Source organism: Pomacea canaliculata, linkage group LG5, assembly GCF_003073045.1.
Source record: "Pomacea canaliculata isolate SZHN2017 linkage group LG5, ASM307304v1, whole genome shotgun sequence".
Taxonomy (NCBI): Eukaryota; Metazoa; Mollusca; class Gastropoda; order Architaenioglossa; family Ampullariidae; genus Pomacea; species Pomacea canaliculata.
Genome location: NC_037594.1, coordinates 12337250 through 12362921, shown reverse-complemented (window position 1 = coordinate 12362921; position 25672 = coordinate 12337250). Strand labels below are relative to the sequence as shown.

The 25672-nt window shown below is 37.3% G+C and overlaps 2 protein-coding genes across 7 annotated transcripts in view; one reads left to right on the top strand and one right to left on the bottom strand.

Moving 5' to 3' along the window:
- Positions 1-16262, top strand: part of LOC112564607 (nuclear hormone receptor HR96-like) — a 67936-nt gene extending 51674 nt beyond the window's left edge. For all 6 annotated transcript variants that reach the window (XM_025239539.1, XM_025239535.1, XM_025239537.1 and 3 more), the window contains 2 exons: positions 65-331; positions 1159-16262. In XM_025239539.1, coding sequence (XP_025095324.1) covers positions 65-331; positions 1159-1650 — 759 coding nt within the window. In that variant the 3' untranslated portion in view covers positions 1651-16262. The remainder of the gene's footprint in view (positions 1-64; positions 332-1158) is intronic.
- Positions 15850-20046, bottom strand: LOC112564614 (death-associated inhibitor of apoptosis 2-like). Its single transcript, XM_025239561.1, has 3 exons — positions 19879-20046; positions 19052-19213; positions 15850-18786 (listed from the first exon to the last, which is right to left on the bottom strand). The coding sequence occupies exons 2-3, from the start codon at positions 19209-19211 to the stop codon at positions 18218-18220; spliced, it is 729 nt and encodes a 242-aa protein (XP_025095346.1). The 5' UTR covers positions 19212-19213; positions 19879-20046; the 3' UTR covers positions 15850-18217.
- Between the last annotated feature and the right edge of the window lie 5626 nt (positions 20047-25672).

The window sequence follows — 25672 nt, the reverse complement described above, 5'->3', positions numbered from 1 at the left end:
ATCAAGAAAAATCATGAGCAGAAATAAAAAGTAGATGTGTTTCAGTGGTCTTTGTGGTGTGCAGGAAGAACCACCTGATGAAGAGAACTACACAATACCACTGAGGGACGACATCCGTGAAAATCTCACCCAGATGCAGAAGACTTATGATGAGATTTTTGAGGCCACCTACTCACCTGAGCAAGTGGGAACTGTCATAAAGGAAAACCCATCATCCTCCACAGATCTCTTCAACATGACAGACATCTTTATACGCCGTCTGATCAAGTTTGCAAAATGCATTCCAGAGTTCAAATCTCTGAAGCAAGAAGACCAGATTCACTTACTGAAGGTGAGCATCTCTGGCATATTTGCATGTGTATTTTACAAAGACACTGTCAGCATGTATCATCTCAGGTGTTCATATTAATAAATATTTGTGTGCTAGGTTATTATTACTTTTATTATAACAGGAGTTTGGTTGTCTTCTGGTCATTCTGTATTCATATATAATCTAAACACCCTACATAGTGACTGTATACTCTTGTAAGAAAGTAAACATTATATATGTGTGCAGAAATTGAAGATTTATATTTTTGTTGTTTTAGCCCCATGGTTTTTTAGCTTTTGTATGTTTATAAATAGATATATGGACAAAAGCCCTGCAGTAAAGTAGCCCTGTTTTTATAGCCACTGATGCTAGCATAACAACATTAGCATTAAGCACCAATAACTAATGGTGTATTCATCTTCTCCAGAGACACTCTGTATTAGGTGGCCTTATTAAACACAGATATCAAAATCAAGTGAATTTTTTCATCAGAACACTCATCTGGGGCTTTATGTATTTTAAATCAGTGTGGCCAAGAACCTCTGTCGATGATGGTGTTGCCCAAATAAATTGGACAAAATAGGGCCTCGCTGTATAAAATATACTTATTCCATCATTCCAAAATTATTCCATAATCAAACTCATTTTTAAAGCACCCAGGTTGTTGTCTACAGACATATGATGTGCATAAGACATTTTATTTCCCCTTAATTTTGTGTGTGGTCATGTTACTGTATCAGCATTTTGTACTAGTTTGAATCCCCATGATTCTCTCTTGTTCTTTCCTTGTCACCCTTTCTTTAAATTATTTTTGGACTGATTAATGGTGTTATTTATCTGTATTCTAGGGTGGAATTATGGAGATGTTTGTCCTGCGCTCTGCAATGGCCTTTGATGCACGTAGCAGTGCGTGGAAGTTCCGCATGCAGTCTCAGCAAAGAACGGATGTGAGCGCAATAGACAGTCATGTAATCCAGAAAAATCTTGGCAGCAACATGTATTTAGAACACATGCGGTTCGTACAGAGCATCCATGAACTGACCCGCAGTGACCGCATTGTCTTGATGCTGCTGTTTGTGATTGATCTCATGTCTTCAGATCGGCCCAATCTTAGCAACCAGGTGGTAGTGTCCAAGGCACAGGAAAAGTTCTCTATGTGGTTAAAAGCTTACTTGGAATCTATCTTAACTGTGGGTGAAGCTCGGCATGTATACCCAAAATTGCTCATGAAGCTACTGGACGTTCGCAATCTCGGAGAGGAGAGTTCACAACTAGCTGCTAAGCTAGACATTTCCAAGCTGGAACCACTTCTAGTTGAGATCTTTGATCTCAAGCAGTAACTGTTGGACTTAGTATTGTGTAGGCAAAAGAAACCTTTCTGGTTGTGATGGGATATGACTGTTTTGGAATACCAGGTGAAATCATGACTATTGCTTCTGACCTGGTGCTTCAAAATGAGCAACTTCGAGGAAGACTCCGGTGAATTGACGTCTCCATTTCACGAAGTACTATGATGTTTGGATACTGCGGCTACTTACTGACTGTTCAAGCTATTCAAGAAGAGACATGGAATTCAAATAGTTCACATGTCATCATTGTACACTATCAGGTTGTCCTCTTTGATGCTTTGGAAACCTTACCTGTTTGAAATTATTTTTAAGCCATCATATAAGATTCTTCCCATCCATTACATCTAAGTAAGGAGACAGTGGCATAAAAAGAACAGTTTTTTTTTTAATTTGGCTAGAACATGAACATGTTTATAAGTACTAGGTTTTGGTTATGGTTCTGACATTTCCTCTTAGCAGGGTTAGCATGAGCAATTAATTTTGTTGAAGTTACTTTTTAGGTTTCATGTTATTGAAGAATTGCATACTCTACCACACTGTCACAAATATACAGCTAATCAGGATTTAGGTTGTGAAAAAGTAACACTCTAAAAATAAAAACTGATGTAATGGTGTGACAGGCTAGCAGCTTAGATGTGCAGTATAAAACACAACTCAGTGCATGCTTTTGTGCAAGCTAGGGGACAAAGTTTCTAAAATGCTTACATGGCATTGTTACAACCCCTCATGAATTGGAACAGGTCCATATTTTTCTAGAGATAGTAAATAGATACATTTATATAAATTACAGGCATCACATACAAATCTTTAAAAAAAAAATTCCAAATTGTGTGGCAGAAAAAGAAGTTTCTCCTTTTCCAACAAAATTACAAAGTATTTTTAGACCAAAGGATATCTTCATGAAACTGATCTTAAACGATACTTTAGTATATTTTTTTAAAGCTCTATAGTCCTTTGCATATATTTCTGTTAGGAGCTTTTTTCCCCTAAAAAATTGTAATTTTCTTGGGTTTCTTCTTTTTGTTTTTTTTTTTTGTTTTTTTTATATTTTGTATTTTTCATGGTGCTGTTGCATTGTGAGACACCTGAGCAGTGTGGATATGCTAGAAAGAACTTATTGGTTAGTTCCTCAACTTGGAGTCAAGAAGAGAACTGGTTAATTTGTGGTGACCATGCATTGTGATATTACTGCCCAGGGTCCAAAACAATAAAAATCAAGCAATTTTTAAGAACACCTTTAAATGTAATTTTTTTTTTTTTGGACACAATCTACTTGGTGACTGATTGGATTAACAAGTTTCGTACCATTTTGAACTAGTAGAATCAGCAGAGAAGGGGCTACAACTGTGATGGCAAGCTTTCCTTGCATGCTCATTGTGATGAATGTATCTGTTACCAATTATGGCAAGACTGCACACTTGCTACTTTTTTGCCATGCAAACAGAAAAGAAAATGAGTGTTTATTTTGTAAGCAAGTCCTGTCTAAGCTAGTCTAGTGAACTTTGTAAATGCTGGAAGGGACATTGTTGGAAAGGCTAGGGGACTGAAGAAAGTAACATACAAATAAAATGAGCCAGAAAGTCTTGTCAATAAAGCAAGACTAAGGTACAACTAAAATGAGCAAAACAGGGTTATCTAATCTTGTTCCAGATTTTAGGAGCATTAGTTGTGCTAGACAAGCCTATTATTTTGACTAGATAATCCTTCTCTTAAACAGCACCTTCAGTTCCTTCAAGATTAGCTGTATTCTTGTGAAACTTATCTTTTCTACTCAGAGTTCATTACCTTTCTGTCACTTTTGTCATAGCGAACATTAGGAGGAAGTGGGGCCTTGGGCAAATAGAATTGCAGGACCTTTGGACACTGGCACAACTTACATAGCAGGGCAATAAAAAATTACGGACTGTCTCATCCCGACAGTGCACTTGTTAGCGGGGGCCTCTGCTCGCCTCCTAGCGCCAGCTCTGCTTTTGTGCTTTTCTTGTTCAGGTGTATTTATGCCTTATTTAGAGAAGCAGACCAGGTCTGATGAAATGATGAAAGTTGCTGATCAATTTTTGGCATTCAGCCTGTCAGAACCCAGTCTGGCAGTTTTAAAGATGTTGATTCTCTGACTAAACAGTAAGAAAAAAAACCCCAATGTGAAAGCAGCATTTAGATATGTTTCAGTCTAGCTATTGCTTCATATCATCTGTGAGTTTCACCTTTTTCATTTGTTGCACCATTCATTTGTTCCTGTCATTTATTAGTGCTAAGACCATGACACTGATGTTGTGGCGGAGTACTATTCAAATATACATCATTATTAATCTAAATTTAACTATTCTGCAAAAAACAGTTTGGGAAAGCAATATTTCTTTGTAGTCATACATTCTCTTGTTTTCGGGAATCTTGTGAATATTAAGCTGTTTATTTTATCTAATACTTTTATACTTTCTTCATCATCATCATCATCATCATCATCATCATCATGAAATTGTAAAGTGGCAACTGCCGCCCTTTAGATGGCTTAAAATTTCATTGCTTCTCTTCAGATGGCAAAAAGAATGAGTAATGTAAGAGAGGATCCAGTTTTCCCACTCTCTTTTTGTTTCTTTAATTTCATAGAAATCCAGATGACGTGTTTGGTAGGTATAGACATAGCCTGACAACCAAAAACATACAAAAGAAAGTTCTGTACATCAAATAGGATAATAATAGTAAAGTGCTCATGAGCAGAAATACAAAGACTGCAGATTGATATGTCATGTTCAGTTTAAATTTAAAATACCACCTAGATTTTTAACACTGCAATCTCCTGCTGAAATTTTGTTACAGGGCACTTAAAGCTTAAAGATTTCATGTGATGAAGGTTCATGCAGTTGTGTCACTGTTGCATCAATTCTATGATTTCTCCAGCACAACCATTGTTACAAACATTGTTGGTATACTGTAAAGTAGTCTGCAGAAGTGGCCATCTTTCCATGGTGTGCATGCTGGAATAACTTCAGCCACTCAAAACAATATCATAAAATGATAAAAGATTGAGAAATATAATATTTTGTGTAAGAAGTCATATATTTGCTTTACAGTACACTGGACGATTTCCTATATTTTATGCATGTGTATCCCGGTGTCTGGGAATAGCTGTTCATTATATTGGTGTACATTTATATGAAAGAGATAAGAGACAGATTTGTCCATTGTTGTTGAGTGTAACCACAGTGTTACGGTGTGATGTGCATGGAGTGGGGCTTGTTCAGGAATGGTGGACTTGCATGGACTTGCAGTTGTAACCCACCTATTGTAGACAGGTGTCAGTATACTTTGTCTGCAGCTGACTTTGCTCAAGTTTTGTTCTAGAATGGCTGGAGTGAGTGCGGGGGTCATGTTTTCTTCCATGTTCCTTTGCCACTTCCCCTTAATTTTCTAATTCTTTTGGTCCATTTTGTTGTCATAAAGATAGACTTTGGATCCTAAGACCTCGTTGTTTTTCTGTTACAACACTTTACAGATGCTTCCCAGACTAGCTGTTTTCCTCTCTCTCTCTCTGTCATTTTTACACATTTATTTGCTTTTTATATAAATATGGCCCTGTTGGTGATTCAAGATCATTTAATATGTTGATTTCCCTTTCTTTCACTTCTTTCTCTCCTCTTTGATACCAAATAGTATTTTAAGTAATTAGTAGTTTTTTAGTAGGGATTTGATTTTTTTCCCCTCATATTGATGTGTACTTTTCACATTAATTCTTTTTGTACTGTCTCTGTATCGACTTTTTGTTATTATTGGTTTAATTGGTTAACATTCAATCCCCGTGACAATACCAAATATGAAATTAACAGATTATGATGCTCTAGTGTGTTTGCAGCTAAAGGACAATGGTTGGAAGTGCCATATGAATGTAACATTTTATGTATGTTTGTGCACAGATGCTGACCAGGCAAAAGAAGTCAGCTTTTGGCTAGCTTGTATGTTTGATCATCACCAATTTCTTGCCTTGTGCTTTGTGATGTTACCAGTGGGTCAGTGCCTGTTCATCAGCTTTGTGATGCTTTATATTTTCATTGGAGTCAGCTTTCATTATGAGAATCTCAATTTAATGCATAGTCCATACCATCCTCCCCAACCCACCCTCCCTTACGAAGTGTCATGAAGGTATGTGGCATGGACATTGCTGTGCAAACATCACTTGTGATGGATTTTTTTTTTAAGAGTTTTGTAAAGCCAGTAGCATTGTACTGTTTTGAAAAATGAAAAATTTGCTTTTACTACTGCTTACCTGATGTATTTATATTTCTGGCAAAACTATCAAAGATTCCAGTATGATTCAAAATGTCCCTCACAATATTTTTGTTGTCATTATTTTGCTATCAACATTCCCCCCTCCACCCACTGTCTTTATTCTTTCCATTGTAGTATAAATCAGGTGGTTCATATTTTATTAAAAAAAGGAAGTTCTGGCTGGCATTAAAAAAAACTTGCATGCACTGGCTTTATTTTTTTAGACATTCACATTGATTTTATAGTAAATTTATTGAGAGAGTGAAGTCAGCTAGCAATCTTTAATTTAGTTTAGCAGTTTTTTAGTTTTATTTTAAAAAGAAATGATAAGTTGAGTCAATCACAAAAAGCTGCCACCTGTCATAATTGTGTATTTCAGTGTTTGGATAGTCTTGGATTATGTTTACAATAGCTAAGAACCCAGAAGAGTTTTGTCACTAGTGTGGTAGCTAATAGAGTGAAAGCAAAGGTGAGGGTTTTTTTGTAATCCAAATAGTAATCGGAGACTGTACACACGTTCTTAGTGTGCGCTTTCTCAAAGTTTTTTTTTTATTGTTTGTTTTGTTTGTTTTTTTCTGATATGAAAGAGTGTTTTTGTAAGCAGCACATACAAAATTGGTCTCATCATTCATTGTTTTACTAGAAAAACGTTTAATCAGGAATAATAACACCATCAGAGGTAGAGGAGTTTGGAAGGTCATTGTGCTAGAAATTCTTTGTTTTGTCACTGATGAACTTCATGCTAAATAATAGGTTTATTATAATTTATACACTTTGTACTAAACACATCTGCTAAACAAAGACCGCCTAGACTGCAAAACATTATGGGGAGATGTATTTACTTTGAAACAGTGAGGTACATGCTATAGTGTCTTCATATTAAGTCTGCATGCTACTTTTGAAAAATGCTTTTGCTGATGGTCTAGGCAATGTCTGGTATTGGTGGTAGGAGACAAATGTTTCTTGCTTGATATTTGTTATAAAATGACTACCTCCTTTGAAAATAACCTTCAGTGACTGCTGTTACTATTAGTGTTTGGTAAAGGCTAGCTAGATGATGACCAATGCATCATAAATACCTGTAGGTATTTTGGTGTGTCAGTCTTATTTTGTTGTTCAACGATTCACTTAGTCAAAGAGAATGATTTTACTGCCACCAGGCTCTGGCTGTTTTAGATGCACTGGGTATAGTGGTGTGCAGCAAAGATATTCACAGAATTATATTTAAGGATTTGGCCATTTTTCTGTTCCCATGTCAGAAGGAACAAAACAAGTGCTAGTAATAAAGCTGCATGGAAATCAAGAGAATCAGTGAAATATCTTCTTCATGTCATTCCGCTGTCTGAAGATGATAATAATATTGAGGATTTATATAGCATTTGCCCAATGATTTTCTCAGAGCGCTTTACATAAATAATATACAGACTGAATCACCAACAGCCATGCACCCATATTTGCATATAACGGACATGCTAACTTCTACTACAGACACATGCTCATGCACAAAGTAAATTACAGACACACAGTATGCATGGGACACAGTGAAGTCGCCATTCTGAAAAGATGTGTTATAGATGAGACTGTTAATTATTACATCTTGCATTTGCTAGTCATTTGCTAACAGTCAGCAGTTAGAAAGTTTTCTTTGAGTGTAGAGATATGCTTGGTACTTGGTGCAAGAAAAAAGTAAGTTGTTGAAGGGCCTGTGAATTAAGTAGTTTGCTCTAAATTCTAGAAAAACATGTGTTTGGTAAACTGGCTGTTTTGAGCTTAAAAATGTAATCAAACATCAGAGTTACCAAGAGTTATGTGGGAAGATAAGAATGTGGAGGTTGACAAGAGCTCCATACATCAGAAAAAAGATGGAAAGACTATTAGTTTCATGGTGTTGCCAGCATTTAGCACATGAATGGAGCTGTTGATGACACAGATTCGGGGGGAAATGTTCTAACAGCTGAAATTTTCTTTAACACAGTTTAGCAAGAATCTGGTTTTATTTCATAAAACAAATAAAATATTTAAAACACAAACAGTACACTCAACAGCACAAATATATAATTGTTTTGAAGTGAAGGTCATATATCAGCAGGAGCTTCTGAAGTCAATTGCGAAAATGAGATTATTGAGACTGCAGGTTTATGGATAAAATTTTCTTAGCTATCAAGTCTCCGCAAGAATGCATCATCACTGCAGGGATCGTGTATTGCAGCTGTTCAGCTTGAGACTTGAAGAAATATCAGAAGCTGATGCTATCACCAAATAGGCTTGTTTTTAGATTGAAAACTCATAGCATGAATTTTTAGTGTCTGTTCATTCCACACAATGTGTTTGGCTAATCATTCAACTGACATTCTGATTCTTCTTGCTCCTTTGGCCTAATGTTGACTCAGTTTTTATTGGCTTAACGCATCTATGTTATAAACACCAGGCTGAATACATAGAAGAGAAATGAAGAGGCAGATGACAAGATAGTTAATACTCTGAATCATATTTGACTGCATAATAAGGGCCAGTAAAGCTACCCTGGACATCAAGCTTGAATTGTATCCAGGTAATACCTGGAGCTAATGTGTTAACACAGTAGTGTTTCAATGTAAGTGAAGGTACAGAAATATATGCTACATGTACATAGGCCAGTGTGATAGCAGAGGCCATTTACATCAGAGTATTTCACCACCTAGAAAGGCACTTCCTTCAAATTTATTTCTTATATGTCACATTTGAGTTAACTAGCTAATGTCACAACTCTTGTGGCCTTTAGGCCACGGGACCTCTCCTCTACTGTTATCGATCTAATCTCACCTTGCTACATTGGGCATTCTTATCATCTAAGTATGTCTAGCTACATCTGAAAAAGAATTTATTTGAAATTGTAAAACAATAAAAATGAAAATACAAACTAGCATTTAAAAGTATTTGCGGTTATCCGAAATGTGACCTGCTACAGCGTTTTTAACTTTTGTTAATGTTGTTCGTATTACAAAGTTTCATCCGTAAGAGGCTAAACCATCTTGTGCCTAGTCATGCCGGTCAGTTCTTTTCAAGGGAGACAATTTGGTCTCTCCCCTTCCCCTACATAATACATGCATGTGAGAATAGAAAATCGAGGTATTTCTTATTTGCTTGGCTGTATTCTACATATTAACACCTCACATATGGGATTTTGCAGTACGACATTTAATGTTTTCAGATACATTACTTCTGTAAATAGTGATAATACTCGCCACTAATTGTATAGTCATAGCCTTCAATCAGGAACAATAAATCCAACTCTATGTTTATGCTGCTGACTCATTTTTGCACCATGCCTCAGGATAAGTTATGAAGTTTCTGCTGTTGGGGTATGATCATTTATTAATGGGCACCATTTGAACACATCAACACATGATGAATGAGTCTAAGATACAGAGAACTTGCTTTATCCAAGCACTCTTTCTCAGGATTCTTCAAATTGTCTTTGTTTAATAAGCAGACCTCAGTATGCTGCTGTGCAGCATGGTCTGTCCTACCTGCAAGCTCACTCTACTCCTGTTCTTTTTCACTGCTTGGTTTTTTTATCTTGTTCTTGAGACATCTCTGAAAAACTTGATTGTCTCACACCTGGCCATTCCATAGGTTGGTGGTCTGTATGAACTAAAGATTACAGGCTGCAGTGATTGGCTGTGTAAGGATTGATTGGTAGCTACCTAAGCGAAGCATGAATTAGCTAATAGATTGAAGAAACCCATGTGCAGATCAGGTCAAGGTTGTTGGAGTTCAGAAGTGGAATATCTGGATTGTGTTATTTTATTTTGCACATATCACAGAGAATTTTCATACATTGATCAGGGTTGACCAGTATCCAAAATTTGACAAAGTGGCACATGGTTCTGATATGTGTGAACAAGAAGGAGCATCTCGCTGGTCATCATTTTCACAGTTCTGAAGATGTTTTTGAGGCATCTGGTACAGTTAAAAATGATGCATTATTCCTCACTTTTTCTTCTGTCCAAACAGTGTGAAAAAGTACACAGACTGTGGTGTCGTAACTTTTCGGTTACATACAACTAATAACATAAGTGTGCTGATTTCTCTCTTAAACTGTTGTATAGTTTCGGTGTATACTGTACTTCAGAGTTACTATATGAAAATGTGGTGTGCCATAAATAATGTACAGATATCAAAGCTGTTAAATGTGCTAACCAGTCAGTCACAGATCAGCTATGCCTGTCTTTCAGTTCAGTCTATTTAGAAAATACATAAGGATTTTTTTCTTGACTGTCTTGCTATGAGAATCTTTATTCCTTGTTGTGGCCTTATGAAAATGCATTACCAGATTATCAGGAAAAGAAAGACTTTTGTTGGTATTAGTTTTGTTATTTCATATTTGTTGATTTTTTTAAAAGTATATATATATTCAGTTGTGTTATGTGATTGCTTTCATTTCACTGGTTTGTGCTCACAGAGGGTTGTGTTGACCTGTGCACAGTCCAGTTCACAGGCTGCACAGTGATTGGCAAGGAGTGGAGATCATCCATGTAAGCGTGTGACTGGGGACCTTTTGTAAATTTGCCTTGTATACTGTGCCTCTGATTTGTTTTATAGTGAAGAATGCTGGCAAAATCTCATAATGAGATTATCTGTGTTGACAAAATTGGAGACTGATATTGTTTTTGCAAAATTTAAAAAATTATTGCAGAAAGCGTCATGTTTATAAACTTATTCATCTTGGTTGAGACCCTCAGAGCGATAGTAGATGAGGAGAAGATTTTTTTCATTAACTGTGCTTCTCTTTTGCCTCGGCTCATGGCAGCATTATCTACCTATGTTAAAATGCCCATTTATGGACCATAAACACCCATTGTAGCCAGACACATTATGGGAAGGAAACTGGGAGCTTTTGAAATCTTCTGGCTCAAAAAGTAAGAGAGGATATGTGGCATTGTGCACTCCTTACCCACATATGTCATACAATAAATATGAGGCATTAACTATCTAAATTAGGACATTAAGGCAGGCTACAAATGTTTTAATTGAAATTCATCTCATGTTTGATTGCAGCATTAGTCTTTCTGTTGTTTGGCATCCAGTATTTATCTTATGGTAATCAATAAAAAATAGGATTTCGTTGACATCATGCAAAAAAGGTTCAAAGCAAAAAAAGATTGTTTTATTAAGAGAATTCCCACAAATATTGTATGCTATAAAAATCTAGGCATGTTCTGTCTTAAGGCTTCTTTTCTGTGTTGAAGAATCTTTGTAATACAGTTATAATACAGTGCTATTCTGTCATTTTGTTTATTTCAAAATAACAGGAAACAATTCTGAGCTTTCTAAAAGTTGTCTTGAAAATGCCAAGCTGTTGAGAACCAGTGTTGTTTGTACTATGAGCAAAGTACTAATGTGAACAATTAAAAGACATTCTTGAAGAAAGCTGAACTTGTACAACTTTGAGAGCTTACTTTGTGGCATGGCATACATTAATTGAATGCTTGATAAAGTACAAAAATAAAATTTAAAAAAGAAGATGAAATGACTTCCCATTGAGATTGTAGTTCTACCTTGTTTTCCTAAAGCATCATTTCTAACCCATTGTAGTGCGGTGGCCGTTTTTGTCAGGTGTGCATCACTCATCAGGAAAGGAGAAACAGTAAGGAAGGGCACAGAAGGGTTCTGAAACATGCTTGCATGATACTCGAGGCTTATCCATTCGTGCCTGCATCAGCAAGGGTACGTCTGTTAGAAATGCTGTATATACATGATGGAGGTGGATGTAGATTACTCATTTTAAAATAAAGTTTCGGGAAATGCAATATCTATTAAAAAGTCCTTTATATGTCTCTGTGTTTCAAAAAGAAAATCAAGAAGCACAGTGTAAGTGCCTAAGGACCTATATTAGGGAGGTTTTCTGTCCTTAGAATGTCCAGTGGTGGTAGTTATGAAAGAGGGTGATTCTTGGCCCTGGGGCAACATAAGGAACTCAAGGACAAGGGCCTTGTTTCCAAAATTATAAAGTGGTTTTACTTCTGGATCCATAGTTATAAATTGGTATCAAATGTGCCGTGGGGTAAAGAATCATAAAGTGTTGCCCACAGTGTCTGGACATAGTTTAATAACTTCGGAAAAGAGATGTTTTCCCTTGAATTCCCCATTTTGCCCTGGAGAAAGGACATACTCTCGCTTCACAACTACCAATCGAGGAGGCTCAAGGTTTTCTTATCCTACAGGTAATTAACCAAAGTAAAAAAAAAAAACAAAAACAAAAGAAAAATCAGGAGATGGGAAGGTTCTGCCTTCCACATCCTTTCTCCTGAGATGGTGAACCACTGCCAGGTCTCTACTGGACAATATCCGTTTTTTGTTTGTTTTTTGTTAATGATAATTCTGTTCATATGTTATTCTTTGAGAAACATGGTTCATAGAGACATATCTTTGCTAATAAATTATACTGATAAGTGCTGTCTAGAATGATTTTCTCTTAGAAACAAGTTGACATGCCAGAATATTGTGATCAGATCTTGTAGTCAGTGTTCCTTGCAATCATAAGAAGTGACATTCTTGCTTACAATGTGAAAGCAAAGGACAATACTGTATTATTTAAAACAACAAAATTCTTGAAATCTATTAACAGCAGAATGATTTGTTTGGACACCAGCTTGCAGACCTTCATTTGTTTCTGAAATGAGAGAAAGAGATTATATGAAGGACTACCTTCAGTGATATAAAGCAAAACTGTTCTCTTTGTGGAATTGCACATATGGGTTGGGAAGGACTGAAGCCGTCCCAGGAAGAAATAAAAGATGATCAAGGCCTTCATCTACATGCTGAGAGTCTGATTAACAGTTTTTCGATCAGACATTAACTAGAGGATGGTAGAAACAGTTAGCTGCCTTTGTCACCTTTACCTTTGCTGAATTCCTTGATGCCAGCATGAAACTTACCTGCTGATGCATTTTTATAACACAGCTTAAAGCAAGCTGAAAGCTAGAAATGTTCTTGAAGCCGCTATTATGGGTGGACTACAAACTGTCTTATTGTCAAAGGATTTTGATGTTATCACCATGACAATACATATAATTATTGAAGTTTGTTTTTTTCTGCATGTTTTATAGATGTGTATGTGTTTCACTAGTCTTTCTGTTTCATAATGCATCTGAAAATAGGCTACAGCATTCATGACAGTTGATGTAGGCATATGAAGTAGAAGTGCTAAAACTTGAAAATGCAAAACATTCAGTTTTGTTACATATCAGCAGATGGCCTGCAGCATTCACAACTGTTGATGTAAACATGAAAAAGTGCTTGTTTTGGAAATGTGAAACATTCAGAAAGTTGGATTATATGTTTATGAGTTGATCATTCCTACTCAGTTTACTAACTGTGCAATATCTGCTGATTTCTTTTTGTTGGTGCAAATTTTGATATTTGATGTGTAAAGACCAGTGCATCTACTTGGTTTAGTTTGCTAAATATGTACACAAGTTGTTTCTTCATTGTCATATAACAAAAGGATTGAAATTTTACTCATTGTACACAGGTGTGCAGGCAGAAAATAGTCCGTGTTCCTTATTTTCAAGTTTATTTTAGCATCCCAAGAAGACTAATAAACGCTGCAACAGTACATGATCAGATTGCAAGCCCAATTCTTTACACTGGTAAGAGGTTGAGGCGTGTAGTGCTGTCTGGCAAGACTAGTGTACATCCTAACCCAGTGAAAACTGGTAAGATGTGGCCGTAACTCTTTCATGCCACCAGTCTGGGGATGTTTTGATATGCAACATCCTCAACTTGGTGAGTAGCAGAGAGATTTTCTGTTAGTAGCAGCAAACCTTATTTTGGGATAAGAGGTGGCAAAATTTCCTGCAATACAGATCTGGCGTCTTGGATAAAATGAAATATTGCTGGCTTAATGTTATCAAAAAGACTGTTTTTACTCATTTTTCAATATTAATCATTGCTTCAGATTTGTGTATGTGTTTAAAGATTGATGCATTGTTATGATCCTGAGATGTAGTGGCACATTTGCAGCTGGTTTCAATGCACAGAAAACTAAACATGCATCTTACTCTCCAAAAATAATTACCTCCCTTCTCATCTCAACTAAATAATTACCATAGTGTATACACTTGAACATTCTTATACAAAGTATTATTAACGCTAACGCCACATTTTGAAGGTTAATTATGTTTGTTGATCTTACAGTGGCGTAAGTCCTGTACAAAGTCTGCATTTATTTTGCATGCAACTTTTGCTCAAGTTGAAGAATAAGTTGCAAATGTTGACATAGTTGAAATCATTGTTGGCCAGATTTCATGCTCAGAATCTTCCATCTTAAATCTGCCTGCCATGTTAATTCCTATCACTCAAGCACTTTGCAAATTATTCTCCATTTGACCACATTATCATGACTACATAAGAGGATGGCTCAGACTTCCCATGGGGATAAAACCCACAAGAATTCTGTTGTCTCTAGAACACCTTCTTGCATGCTTTTTGTTACAGGACAAGGTAGTCCATTCTCCTACACACCATAGGTGAGTTTGATGGTCACCAGTGTTTACTCCTACAATTACCTAACACAGTCGAAAAATCTTATTTGAGTAAGGGGTATGACATTCTGATTTTTATTAAAGCAATTTTTATCCTGAGCTAGTTGGGTCAAGTAGTACTGTTGTTGAAATACTTTGATTTCATGCATGCTTTTTTGAGATTAGTGCCAAAGTGTGCTACTAGATATCAGGCTGTTAATTGTATAGCTGCTTTATATGTAACAATTAGGAAGGCCAGATCTCAAAAGAGTTTGAAAGAAAGTGCTATGTACTTTATTGCAATCCATCTTTCAACCTTCAAAATATACTACAGGTATCTTTATAATTTATGTAGTTCTTGTTTGCAATGACCTCCACCCCCAACCAAAACATTTTTATATAAATTGATGTAATAGTCTTGATGTGATCTTAAATAAGCCAGTTTTCATGTCTTTCATCATCCACAATTCTGAAGTTTAACTAGAAGACTATGTATTGTTTAGCAAATTATTTCCAGTTATTTTGGGGTTTTAGTGGGAAAAGGTACAAAAGACAGATGTTTTTAACATGCTACTTGTAAATCATGAGATTTAATATTTGGCCTTACTGCCTCCAGAAGTTGTTAGGCCTGGACCAATGTCAGCTGTTGGCAATTTTTTTAAAATAATAAGTCCTTTCCCTGGCAGTTTAACAGTGATTCCTGTCTACCTTATGACTGCTGCAAACTTAAAATTATTTCACACTTTAGATACATAGCTAAGATGAACTGTAGCATGGAGGCCTTTAAATTGTTGTTTCTACTTTTGAATAAAATTGCAGACTGTTGCATTCTACAGAATTCTCTGTTCATACATGTTTTGCATTTAGAATCTTATAGGAATTTTTATACATGTTTTGCATATAGAATCTTATAGGAATTTTTTAATACATGAAATCTTAGGAAAAATGGGAGTTAAAAAAGAAGTGAAAATCTAAATAAAACAAAAAGCATAGTGGTATCAAGAACCAAGGTTTAGAGACATGACCTTGCTGCACTTTTCCACTTAGCTAGCCAGAGAAACAACATGCAATCAGGACAGCTTGGTCTCTTCATTCCAGTCCCCAAGGTACAACAGCTTTTAATTCCAGAACAGATTTAAATATGGCATTATAAAGAAGACATGCATGCATATCTGGACCTTAAGAGGAATATGTATACTATTGTACTCATAAAATTTGTTTTCGGATTACATTCTTTCACATTGTGCCATGAATTCATTATTGAATAATGTAAATAATTTACAACGATGTGTTATGGAGTCTTACTTTCAAGACTGGACTACTGTTGCATTGTGCTCAATTAAAAGTAGATTTGGTGTTTAATCTTGTTTCTATTGAAAGATACAAATAACTATGAATAAAAACTGAAACCACAGAAACATCAAGAAACAAAACTTTATTCTGACATTGCTGGAAGAGTAGTAACATTCACAAGACAAGCTATATAATCAGACCTTAATCTGTACTTTCTCATCCTCCCAGGATTCTGCTTCAAGTTTTACAAAAGGAAAATGATTAGTAAAGCTATACTGAAAACTGATGGCCAGCACCAATTGAACATACCAGAAAACATGAAATCACGAACATCTTACAACAAGCAGCAAAAAGTTATTTCGCGGGCATGAGAAAACATCCTCACATTATCTCTTAAAATATACTGTCCAGTTTCTGCAGGCATCATTTGGTTTGCACATATGGCATATACAGCATCCACAGTTAATTGCTAACAATAGCGGACTTCTATTGGGTGCAATTGATGCATACAGGAGAGTGAAGACTTTGAAAAAAAAGGAGCATGGACAAAACATGTCAGAGAATAGTTCAAGTAGGTTTTTAATATTAAAAAACAAGTCTGCAGGACCCTTAAATCTTTCCCTTCTAAGAATATAGTGGGTTTTTTTTTTAAGGTGGTGAGGGGAAATATATATGCTCTGAAATACACAGCTCTCCCCAATGACTTGGAAATAATAAAGATAGTGTCATCCAATATAAAGAAAAGGTTCATAGAAAAGGGTATAAGGGGAAAAAAAGAAATGGGAGAAAAAATGTGACCAGAGAGGAATTCTACTTCATCTCTGATTTAACTCCTCTCTCTTCAGATTTTGTCATCCCAGGCAGTAACATTCAACTCATGAATCTTGAGTTCCAAAAATGTACATCTGAATAGTAAGCACTTTGTTCAATCCTTAAACTTGAATATCAAAATCACTCAAAACAAAAGTTATGACAATAAGTGGACAGGTGTATTAGAGCAGTGTGCTCAAGATGCTCTTTATCTTATTTAGGTCACTCACACCATAAACTATGCCACCTCCTATGGCGAAAATCGTACAGCTATCTTAAAAAGGTGAAAAAGAACAAAACACCAGCTTATTTTTTTTTTTATTGCCTATAAAAGAAAGCACACATTTGGAATTCTAAGGTTTTTCATAGGTTTTTAAGCAAACTTTTTAAATTCTAATAGGTGACTGGCTTTATAATGACTATATTGGTGCACTGAATTATACACCATCCCCAGTTTTATTTGAAAGAAAATTATGACCTCTGTTATGGAAGACATTTTATTTGATGAATTTAAATGGTAGGAGAAGGGGGAATAGATTTCTTTGGTTTGAAAAAAAAAGTTTTAGTTCCCATCAAAGTGTGTATGCATGCCTGTGCAAGTAGCTTTTAGCTAGAACCTGGCATAATGTTATTATTAAAGTATGGTTCTTCATATGCACTTAGTGCAAATGATATCAGCATAGTTCTCCATACACCTGCCTTTGTGGACTATGAACATAAAAAATAAAAAATGGACCAATAGATTTGAAGAAGGAACAGGCCTGGCTAGCAGAAAATCTTGTGCTCTTCTCCAGCACACTGACAAATGGCATCTAAAAGAAAATTCAAACATCAGCAGTTCTGACCAGTTCAGAGATTGTAGGTCTCCCTATGCCTCAGTCACCAGTAAGTAAACTGCTTACATGTTCATATCCTTTTCTTTTCAATGCATCTGGTTGTACAATCACATTTATAATAATTCAATAGATTTCTGCATGAGAAAAGCCAGTTCCTTTTCTAAAACCTATTTTTTTGTTCCTTGTTATTATAGCTACCATGAAAATGTAAACAACTGCTAAAATAGGATCAGAATCTAGGCTTTCTTCCCTGCCAAAGCACAGAAGCAGGATGGAGCATAGGTCTCTCGACATATATAGCATGCATCCATACAACTGACTCCAGCAAGGTTGGAATTAGAGCAAAGACATGGGTTCAACATTTATAACATCTACTATCATCCCTTTATACAAGACTCACTACCTTATTATGTAAACTTGACTTTTTTTAGGGAAACAACTGGCCCTTGCATCTCAAAACTGATAATTCTAGTTTTCTGAACCTTGTTCTTTGTTGTTCCAATAATCTTCTATCAATAGTCCATATTGCTAGTATGTTATCAACTAACAGATATTTACAAATTTTACTCCACAAAATTCTAAACTTAGCTGTTATAATATGCATTTCAAAGAAAAAGACCTTAGAATTCCAAATGTGTACTTTCTTTTATATGAATTAGGAAAAAAAGATTTCAGATAAGTAAATAATAATACTGTAAATACTCGAGACATGGAATAGGTCAACAGTGTTAGGTGCTATATAAAGACTCTTTCTTCGGACAAAAAATGTAACTAAAAATTCTGTTCCAAGGTAATGCAACGACAGGTAAGAACAGCCTGGGCTGCTGTAAGGTCTGGCAATTTATCAGTCTACGCCAAGAAAGTGCGAACTGTGCCCATGATTGTTTGATTACATGCAGGACAATTTTCATGCTTCTCAGCACATGCCTCACACGTTATGAAATGACCACAGGGCAAAAATGTTACACCACTAGAGGTAAGCTCTACTGTCTTGCAGGACCGACATTTCTTCCTTTCCTTCAGTTTTTTATTTTCAACAGCCAGGGCACGCACATGTTGCTTGAGCTGTGCTGTAGCCAAGACCTTTCCACTATTCTCTGAGAACTTCAACATCATCTCTGAGTGGTTCTCAGAACTTTTAGGGAAAGATGGCTGGGACTTCTCATTTTCTATCTTCTGCTTCTCATAATCTATTTTCTGTTCACTTAGAGAGATCTTGCTAATTAGCTCCTGCATTTTTTCTGGGCTATCTTTTATATCACTTGACATCTTATAAAGTTCTTGAGCGCTTTTCAACTCACTTCCAGTCTCCATCTGGTAAGCTGTCGCTACCAGCTTAATGATGTCACCTGGAATTCCCATTTCTAGTACTGCCTGAGCAGCTGGACTGTCTAGCAGATACGTAATCATTTTGCTTCCTGCAATAACAGTAACAACAAATAAAGAATGAATACATAATTATCTTTCAAATCTTGTTAAACTTTATTCAGCTTCAAATTGCATGTTATAGCTACACACTATTTGTTTAAAAAACAACAGTAATGCCCATAGTAATGTTGTGTAAATTTTAGCAAAAATTAACAGCATGCAAATCACTCGGAGAAAGAGAAGAAAATCATGACTGGAGTGGAATAGATCAAGGCTTGAAAACTGAAAAAGTGTTCAATGGGTAGGAAAACCCACCTGCTGTAGGTCCTAAAATGTTTGTAATTTCACCAGATTTTTTAGCCGTCTCCGGGAAAAAATCATGGTGCGCGTGTTTTCCTGAAGATTCAGATCCTGAACCGCCATTCAGGCTGTTGAGGGCAAATGAACTGTGTGGATGTTGATCAAAGAAATTCATGGCTAAAAAAGAAAAAAATTTTCGACAAATTATTACAAAAGTAATGTATTTAATAGTTTCTCAAAACCAGAACTTATGCACGGTTTTCAACAAAGGAGAAATGCAACCTGTACTACATAAATGTGATTTATAGAGCGCATAATCATGCTCAGCATGTTATCAGCAGTTGGATTTCCCTCAGCTGAGGCGGACTTTTAGGTAAGAACGGGAAAATCCAGTAACTTCGATTCTAATTTTAGAATCGGGGATTCCTTCCTTACTTGGTCTCTACGCATTTTTCAGTGAGACATGCAAGGCGCTCCCATATAACTTTTCAGACATTCCATCAACAGCGTCTTCGGTTAATGCATTCATCTTTTTTCTGTTTTGTTTATTTGAACAGGTGCTTCGTTTTCCACAAATATTTAATTTCTTCTCTGAGTAAAGACCATATGCGATGATCCCCTAATTATATTATCTTAAACCGATACTCGATCAGCACATACACAAACACAACATTAAGCTATGAATCTGAAATGCTAATGAAGACTTCTGTTTCATACGATGCAAAAATCATTAAAAATTTTAAAGATCGATCCGCAGTTTTCAAAACAAAAGTCTAAATAAAGCGCTGAAAATGCATGCACATGTCGCCATTTGCTTGCAAAATAATCAAACAAAACCATACCTTGCTTATTTCGTATGTTTCGACCTGAAGTTTAAAACAAATGTTGACTTTTTCTATGTGTCACTGGATGATCGATGAACTGCTCATGCATCATTCGCCGACGGTCCGACACGTCTACACCTCACCTTCCTTCTCGGCAGAATGCGAGAATGATCAGCTGGCGTCACGTGACTGGATCCCTCGAGATGCCGCGAGAAAACCACTGCACTGCGTGCGAGGGCCTTGGCGCCCGCGCCAGCTTACGTGTTGTTTCTAAAACGCCTTCGCAGTGGAGAAAGCCTGTGGTGTACGTCCCACCAGCTACTTCTGAGTAGGATGTAGTGCCGCGGTGAGCCAGGTCCCGGGGTAGATGATCTCTCCGGGCCCCTTGTAATTGTAATCGTAAATTATTTTCCCAGTATATAGTAATATGCTTACCATTCGATTGTCTACATTTCATGCAGTATGCTGTATAATATACTATATTATAATATAGACTGCAAACATTAGGACACGTGCACTAGCTAGGATCTACATCACTATTTGAACATAGATCGAGTTGTTTACACGTGAGTGTTTAGTAAATGAGGAAACATGACGTTAAAGGATTAAAGTTGTAGTACCCCTGCTCCATAGAAAAAAATCCCCAGAGGGAGAAATGTTAAGTCAACCTTTCTTTAAAAGGAAAAGGAAAGAAGGAAAAAAATCCACTGATCAAGGCCGGGCCCCATTCACGCCTCCGGTCCCCAACTCTCATCAGGTCTGGTAGGCTGGCCAAGAGCCGAAACGCATCTCTCACTGCTGGCACTCTGTCCCAGCTAACAGACTAAACACCATTATTGCTGACACGTCAACCACCATGTTTGTACATAATATTTTATACTAATATTATATGCTATGTCATAATTTCTATGTTTTAATTGCCTGAATTTTTTTAAATTAATGTAATGTTTTTATTTCTGCTACTTTGTCCGAGGGCTATGTGTAAATAAAACCATAACTTTTCCATCCTAAATAAAGATTTGTCATTTAATTGTCACTTGGGCGGAGGTCTTTCAGATGAAGTCATGCGCAACGGCCATCGTGTCCACGACTGAGGGCGAACCACATCTGAACTGTGGATCTGGGCTGTCAGCCATCCCAACGGAATAATGCTGACTATATTCTCTTTGGATATAGTGTTGGAAACATTAGGACACGAAGTCACACGAAACCTCTTAGACCATGACTTATCGTCAGATATTTCGACATGGTGTCGTCCGTGTCTTGCTGGGACGGTGCCTGGCCCCAACCTCAAGATGGTCCTCCCCAGGGACTGGTAGCTCTGTAAACCTGAGCAACATGGGAGAGTAGAGTAGTGCTACTGTTTGCATATCAGTTGAGAGACACCGGTGCACAAAAGAAAACATGGAGAAAACAACCCTCTTCACAAGCACAGAAAAACTCAGTGTGACAGGCATGTCACCGGGACACAAAAGAATGAAAAACAAGCATTGTTACTTTTAAAGCATAAACAGGATTCATGTAAAATATTCTTACGCAAACTATCTTTATCCACTTAGTTGCGCTGTCGATGCAAAGGGGGGGGGGGAAATCACAATAGTTGACGTTGAATGAACGTTTCAGTTTTCTGTCAGAAAGTCATATTTTCATTAAAGTAATTTGCATAAGATATAGAGATAATTTAATTTGGAAGGTCATTTGGTAGTTGAATTTAAATTTCACCCAGTTACTATACACGAGGAAAAGAACAGTGAAATTAAAATAAAAAGAATTCATTTATTTGCCAAGTGACATTACACTTGGAATTTGAGGATAATGATGGTAGTCACTTAGTCGACAAATACCAATCTCAATCAAAGCTCGCACTGCTCGGACTATTATTTGTACACACAAAAACACACACACACAACTATTCTCACTCTCACACATACACTATCTCTGCCCTCGCTTTCTCTCGTTCTCTCCCTCACTCCCTGCATGTCTTTCACACACACACACACGTACCTCACCACCCATACATTTCAGGTTGATCATAAATATTAAACACACATGCGATCAGCCACACGTTCGTGCTCACCAGGGAAGCTCGGGCCCTGACTTGTCTATCGAACTCCAGAGGGCACGAGAGAGAACAAGCCATTGGCTGTGTGGATGCGTCAGCCGCAACTTTGCGTACCTTGCCCACACTAAGCTGGTAGTAGATAATTATACCTAAGGAGGGTGGATCACAGCCAGTAGTTCTGTTTGCTGCACACACAATCCGGTCTAGTCAGACTTTCTGTTTGTAGGTGGTGCCATACCAGACGGAGATTGAAGAGGATGTCGTCTGACGAATCTGTGACGTCAGCAAAGGGGCCTGAGCCAAGAGGGCGGATACTCGATTCTGTCATGGGTCTTATCGCGGCCAGTCTAGTCTTGATAACGGACATGACACTAATATCTCAAAGAATGATAAAGCTATTTACACGAAGAAATTCATACGTGGAAACATTAATACAGACCAAGCCCTCCATGGCAGCGAACGTCATGAACGATATAATGTGCTGTCATCCGGAAAATAAACTCTTACCTTCTCCCTTCCCCCACAACCCCATCCCAACTCAACTATGTTCTTTATTTGTGTCTCACGCTCTTGCCCTTCACCCCTGCTACTCCTAAATATGACAAGCGCTCTGAGCATATCTTTTGCAAAAGTTTATAATAATGACACTAATAACCATCAGAGATACATGAATTCTACTTTGACATAGGTATTATTCTGTCTATATCATAATTTATTTCATCTTTGTTCAACCTGTCCTCCATCCTCCATCTACACCAACTGACAGAGCTTTTGAAATACCTCTTTGTGCAAACGCACGAGGGAGACAACATTATTTTATATCAACCATAACTTGGGAGTCCATTTAACTTCGTGTAAATTTAATTTCTCTAATCCTACACACAGTAGTAGTAGCAGTAGTAGTCGCTTCGGTTAGTGAGAAACATACGATGTCACTGTGATTACAAGATACAAGATATCTTTATTATGTACATAATTATAATTTATCATGAAATATTGACACTTTCGCGACGGTAACACGCCAGTTTTGGTCACAAGAAAACTGGACAAACCAGTGAGTGATTAACTACAGGAACTAACCTTGTGTAATATCTAACAGAGAAGTCGTTTTCAATTTTTCAATAAATAAAATCATTGTCTGTTGTAGCAGAATGGATTGACCCTAAATAATTTCCGGTTTGAAAATGTACTAAAATATTTATACGTAACGTATAAACCCGATTTATAAGAACAAATTCAACAGCGACGATTTTAAAAATAAAGTTGATGACATCATCGATGATCCGATTTTTTAGAAGTGAACTCATTTAATCGGGCATACCGGCCAAGTCCAGGGTGACCGGATCCGGCCACATGACAATACAGGAGGTGGGGCGAGATGGTCTGGAACAGTGATGCCCAACCTTTTTCGGCCTGCGGGCCATATCCATTTCGGACAGCCGTGTCGCGGGCCATATCCATTTCGGACAGCCGTGTCGCGGGCCACTTCACCTCAAAAATACAAAAAAGAAAAAAAAATAGAGCAGATACAATTTGTTATTAGAAACAAGTTGTACTTACCATTAATTATGTAGTAATTAGTGAGATATTTGAAGTTGTTTTCCCGAAACCAACTTCTGAATGTCCGGCCTCATCGTAGAGACACCAAGTCGGAGAACTGAATCGAAATGTTCGTCCATCGAAAAAAAGATTGGGAAACGCCCCTACGTGGGGATAAATACTTCTTCTTCCCTTTTTCCCGATTTTTTAAATTTTTTTTTTTATTACTAACATGCCGATTTCCTGCACTGTGGGCAGAAGTTTCGCGGGCCGGATATGGCCCGCGGGCCGTAGGTTGGGCATCCCTGGTCTGGAAGATTTGATGGAGAAGTTTTGATAAGTAGTCGAGGTTGGAGAGTTAAAAGCACTTTCTTGAGATGCGTTGGTGTTCGAACGGTTAGTGGTGTGTGTGTGTTTTGCTCTGCTTTTTATATCCCTAGGATAAAGATTCCTGTGTTCCTGGGAATTTTTTTTCTCCTCCGCTATTCTACTGACGAGCTTAAAAAAAAAAGAAAAGAAAAAAAAAGCATCTTACTATTCTGTGTTGTGCTTGCGCGACTGGCCCACCCCAGTGTACCCACATACAGGAGATGCTGCGTGGATTACATGCTGTCAAACTATTTTAAAGAAAACATTCTTGAAGCTGTTTTCTTACCTACGAGCCAAGCATTTGTGTCTAAAAGTACTGTGATATGCTGCACACACAATATTCTTCGAAGAAGCCTTTCTTTGTATGTGGACATTACCAGCCATTAACAAAATAATTGTTGATGCGCCAAGCGTGTGCACATCACCCAAAGGACATTATCTGGTTCACTGGATTAGGGTAAATTAGATTAGGTGTACAACTACTTTTTCTTTTTTACTACGTTTTACACCGCATGATAGTACCACCGGTATCAGAGAAAATTCTTATTTCGATTTTCGATGCCATGTGGTGTTTTAAGAGAGAGAGAAAGGAAAATGCTGGGTGAGCACAGCAGGCAAGAAGCGATTAGGCTTCCAGAAGATCGTGTTTCGCAGTGTTCAAGCAAAAGACATTTATAAGACGTGGTTATGAAATAAGATGTCATTTCTCCATCAGAAAGATGATCTTTGCGGTTAAGGAGAAAAATGGATTAACAACTTAAACTGCATAATAGAAAAAGAAAGTGGTACAGCGTGACTGCGTGAAGCGGAAAAGAAAAGTATGGTGCACAATGAGTATAGTTCACAGTTCAGCTATCAAAAACTATTCCAGCCCACTCATGCACTGTTAAGCAAGGCCACGAAGTTCAAATATAGGCACAAATTTTACAGAAATTTTACAGGACATACATACATTGTGCGCCGACTCTGGGTGCGAATCTAATGTTTGTAGAAAGAAAAGCTGTGTCACAGTGGAATGAAGTTGTATGTCACAGAAGGGTACAGCGCGGGTGGCCGAGGCCCCCGAGCCACAATTGTTGAATGAATAAAAGTTTTGCCTTTGTTTGTTTAGATAACTTGAAGAGAAAAGGGGAAGACAATAAAATTAACTGTCTCCAGCCAGCTCTTCACTTCCTAGGGAACACGGCAAATGACGAGACACTTCGTAGGGAAGTGGAGGCTGCGTCTTCCTCGAAAGGTGCGGTATTCACATTTTGTGAGTACCTCGGATTTTATGTACAAGTTAAATTTTTGTATTATGTATATAAATTCATGTTGTGTGTATGTTAGTGGCGAAGGAACTGGGGTTGGGGGAGGAGGGGGATGCAGCCACCCCTTCAAAGACAAAATACTCAGGAGGCAAGAATACAAGGGTCGGTCAAAAAGTTCTAAGCCTCACCTCGAAGGAGCTGCAGCAACAAGACAGTTTTTCCTAATTTCTCTACATAGTTGCCCTTGACATTAATGTACTTGGTCTAACGATGCTCAAGCATTGCAGTCACATTACGGGAGAAGGTGGCGTCCTGGACCATCAAAAACTCCTCCACAGCACATATGGCTTCATCATTGTTTCCAAAATGGCGACCACGTAGGTGGGATTTGAGTTTAGGAAACAGATAGAAGTAAGATGGAGCTAGGTCTGGTGAGTAGGGGAGATGGGGTAGCAAATCAAAGCCACAGTAAGATGCTTCAGCCACTGCAACCTAAGCAGAGTGAACGGGCGCATTATCCTGGAGCAAGAGTACATCTGCCTTCAGCTTCCATCTGCGTTTCAACATGATTGCTTTCTGTAGTTGTGTTAAT

Coding starts and splice junctions, on each gene's coding strand:
- LOC112564614 (XM_025239561.1), bottom strand. CDS start 19,211: ATGAATTTCTTTGATCAACATCCACACAGTTCATTTGCCCTCAACAGC. Junction 18,787..19,051: donor CATTTTAGGACCTACAGCAG/GTGGGTTTTCCT, acceptor CTGTTATTGCAG/GAAGCAAAATGATTACGTAT.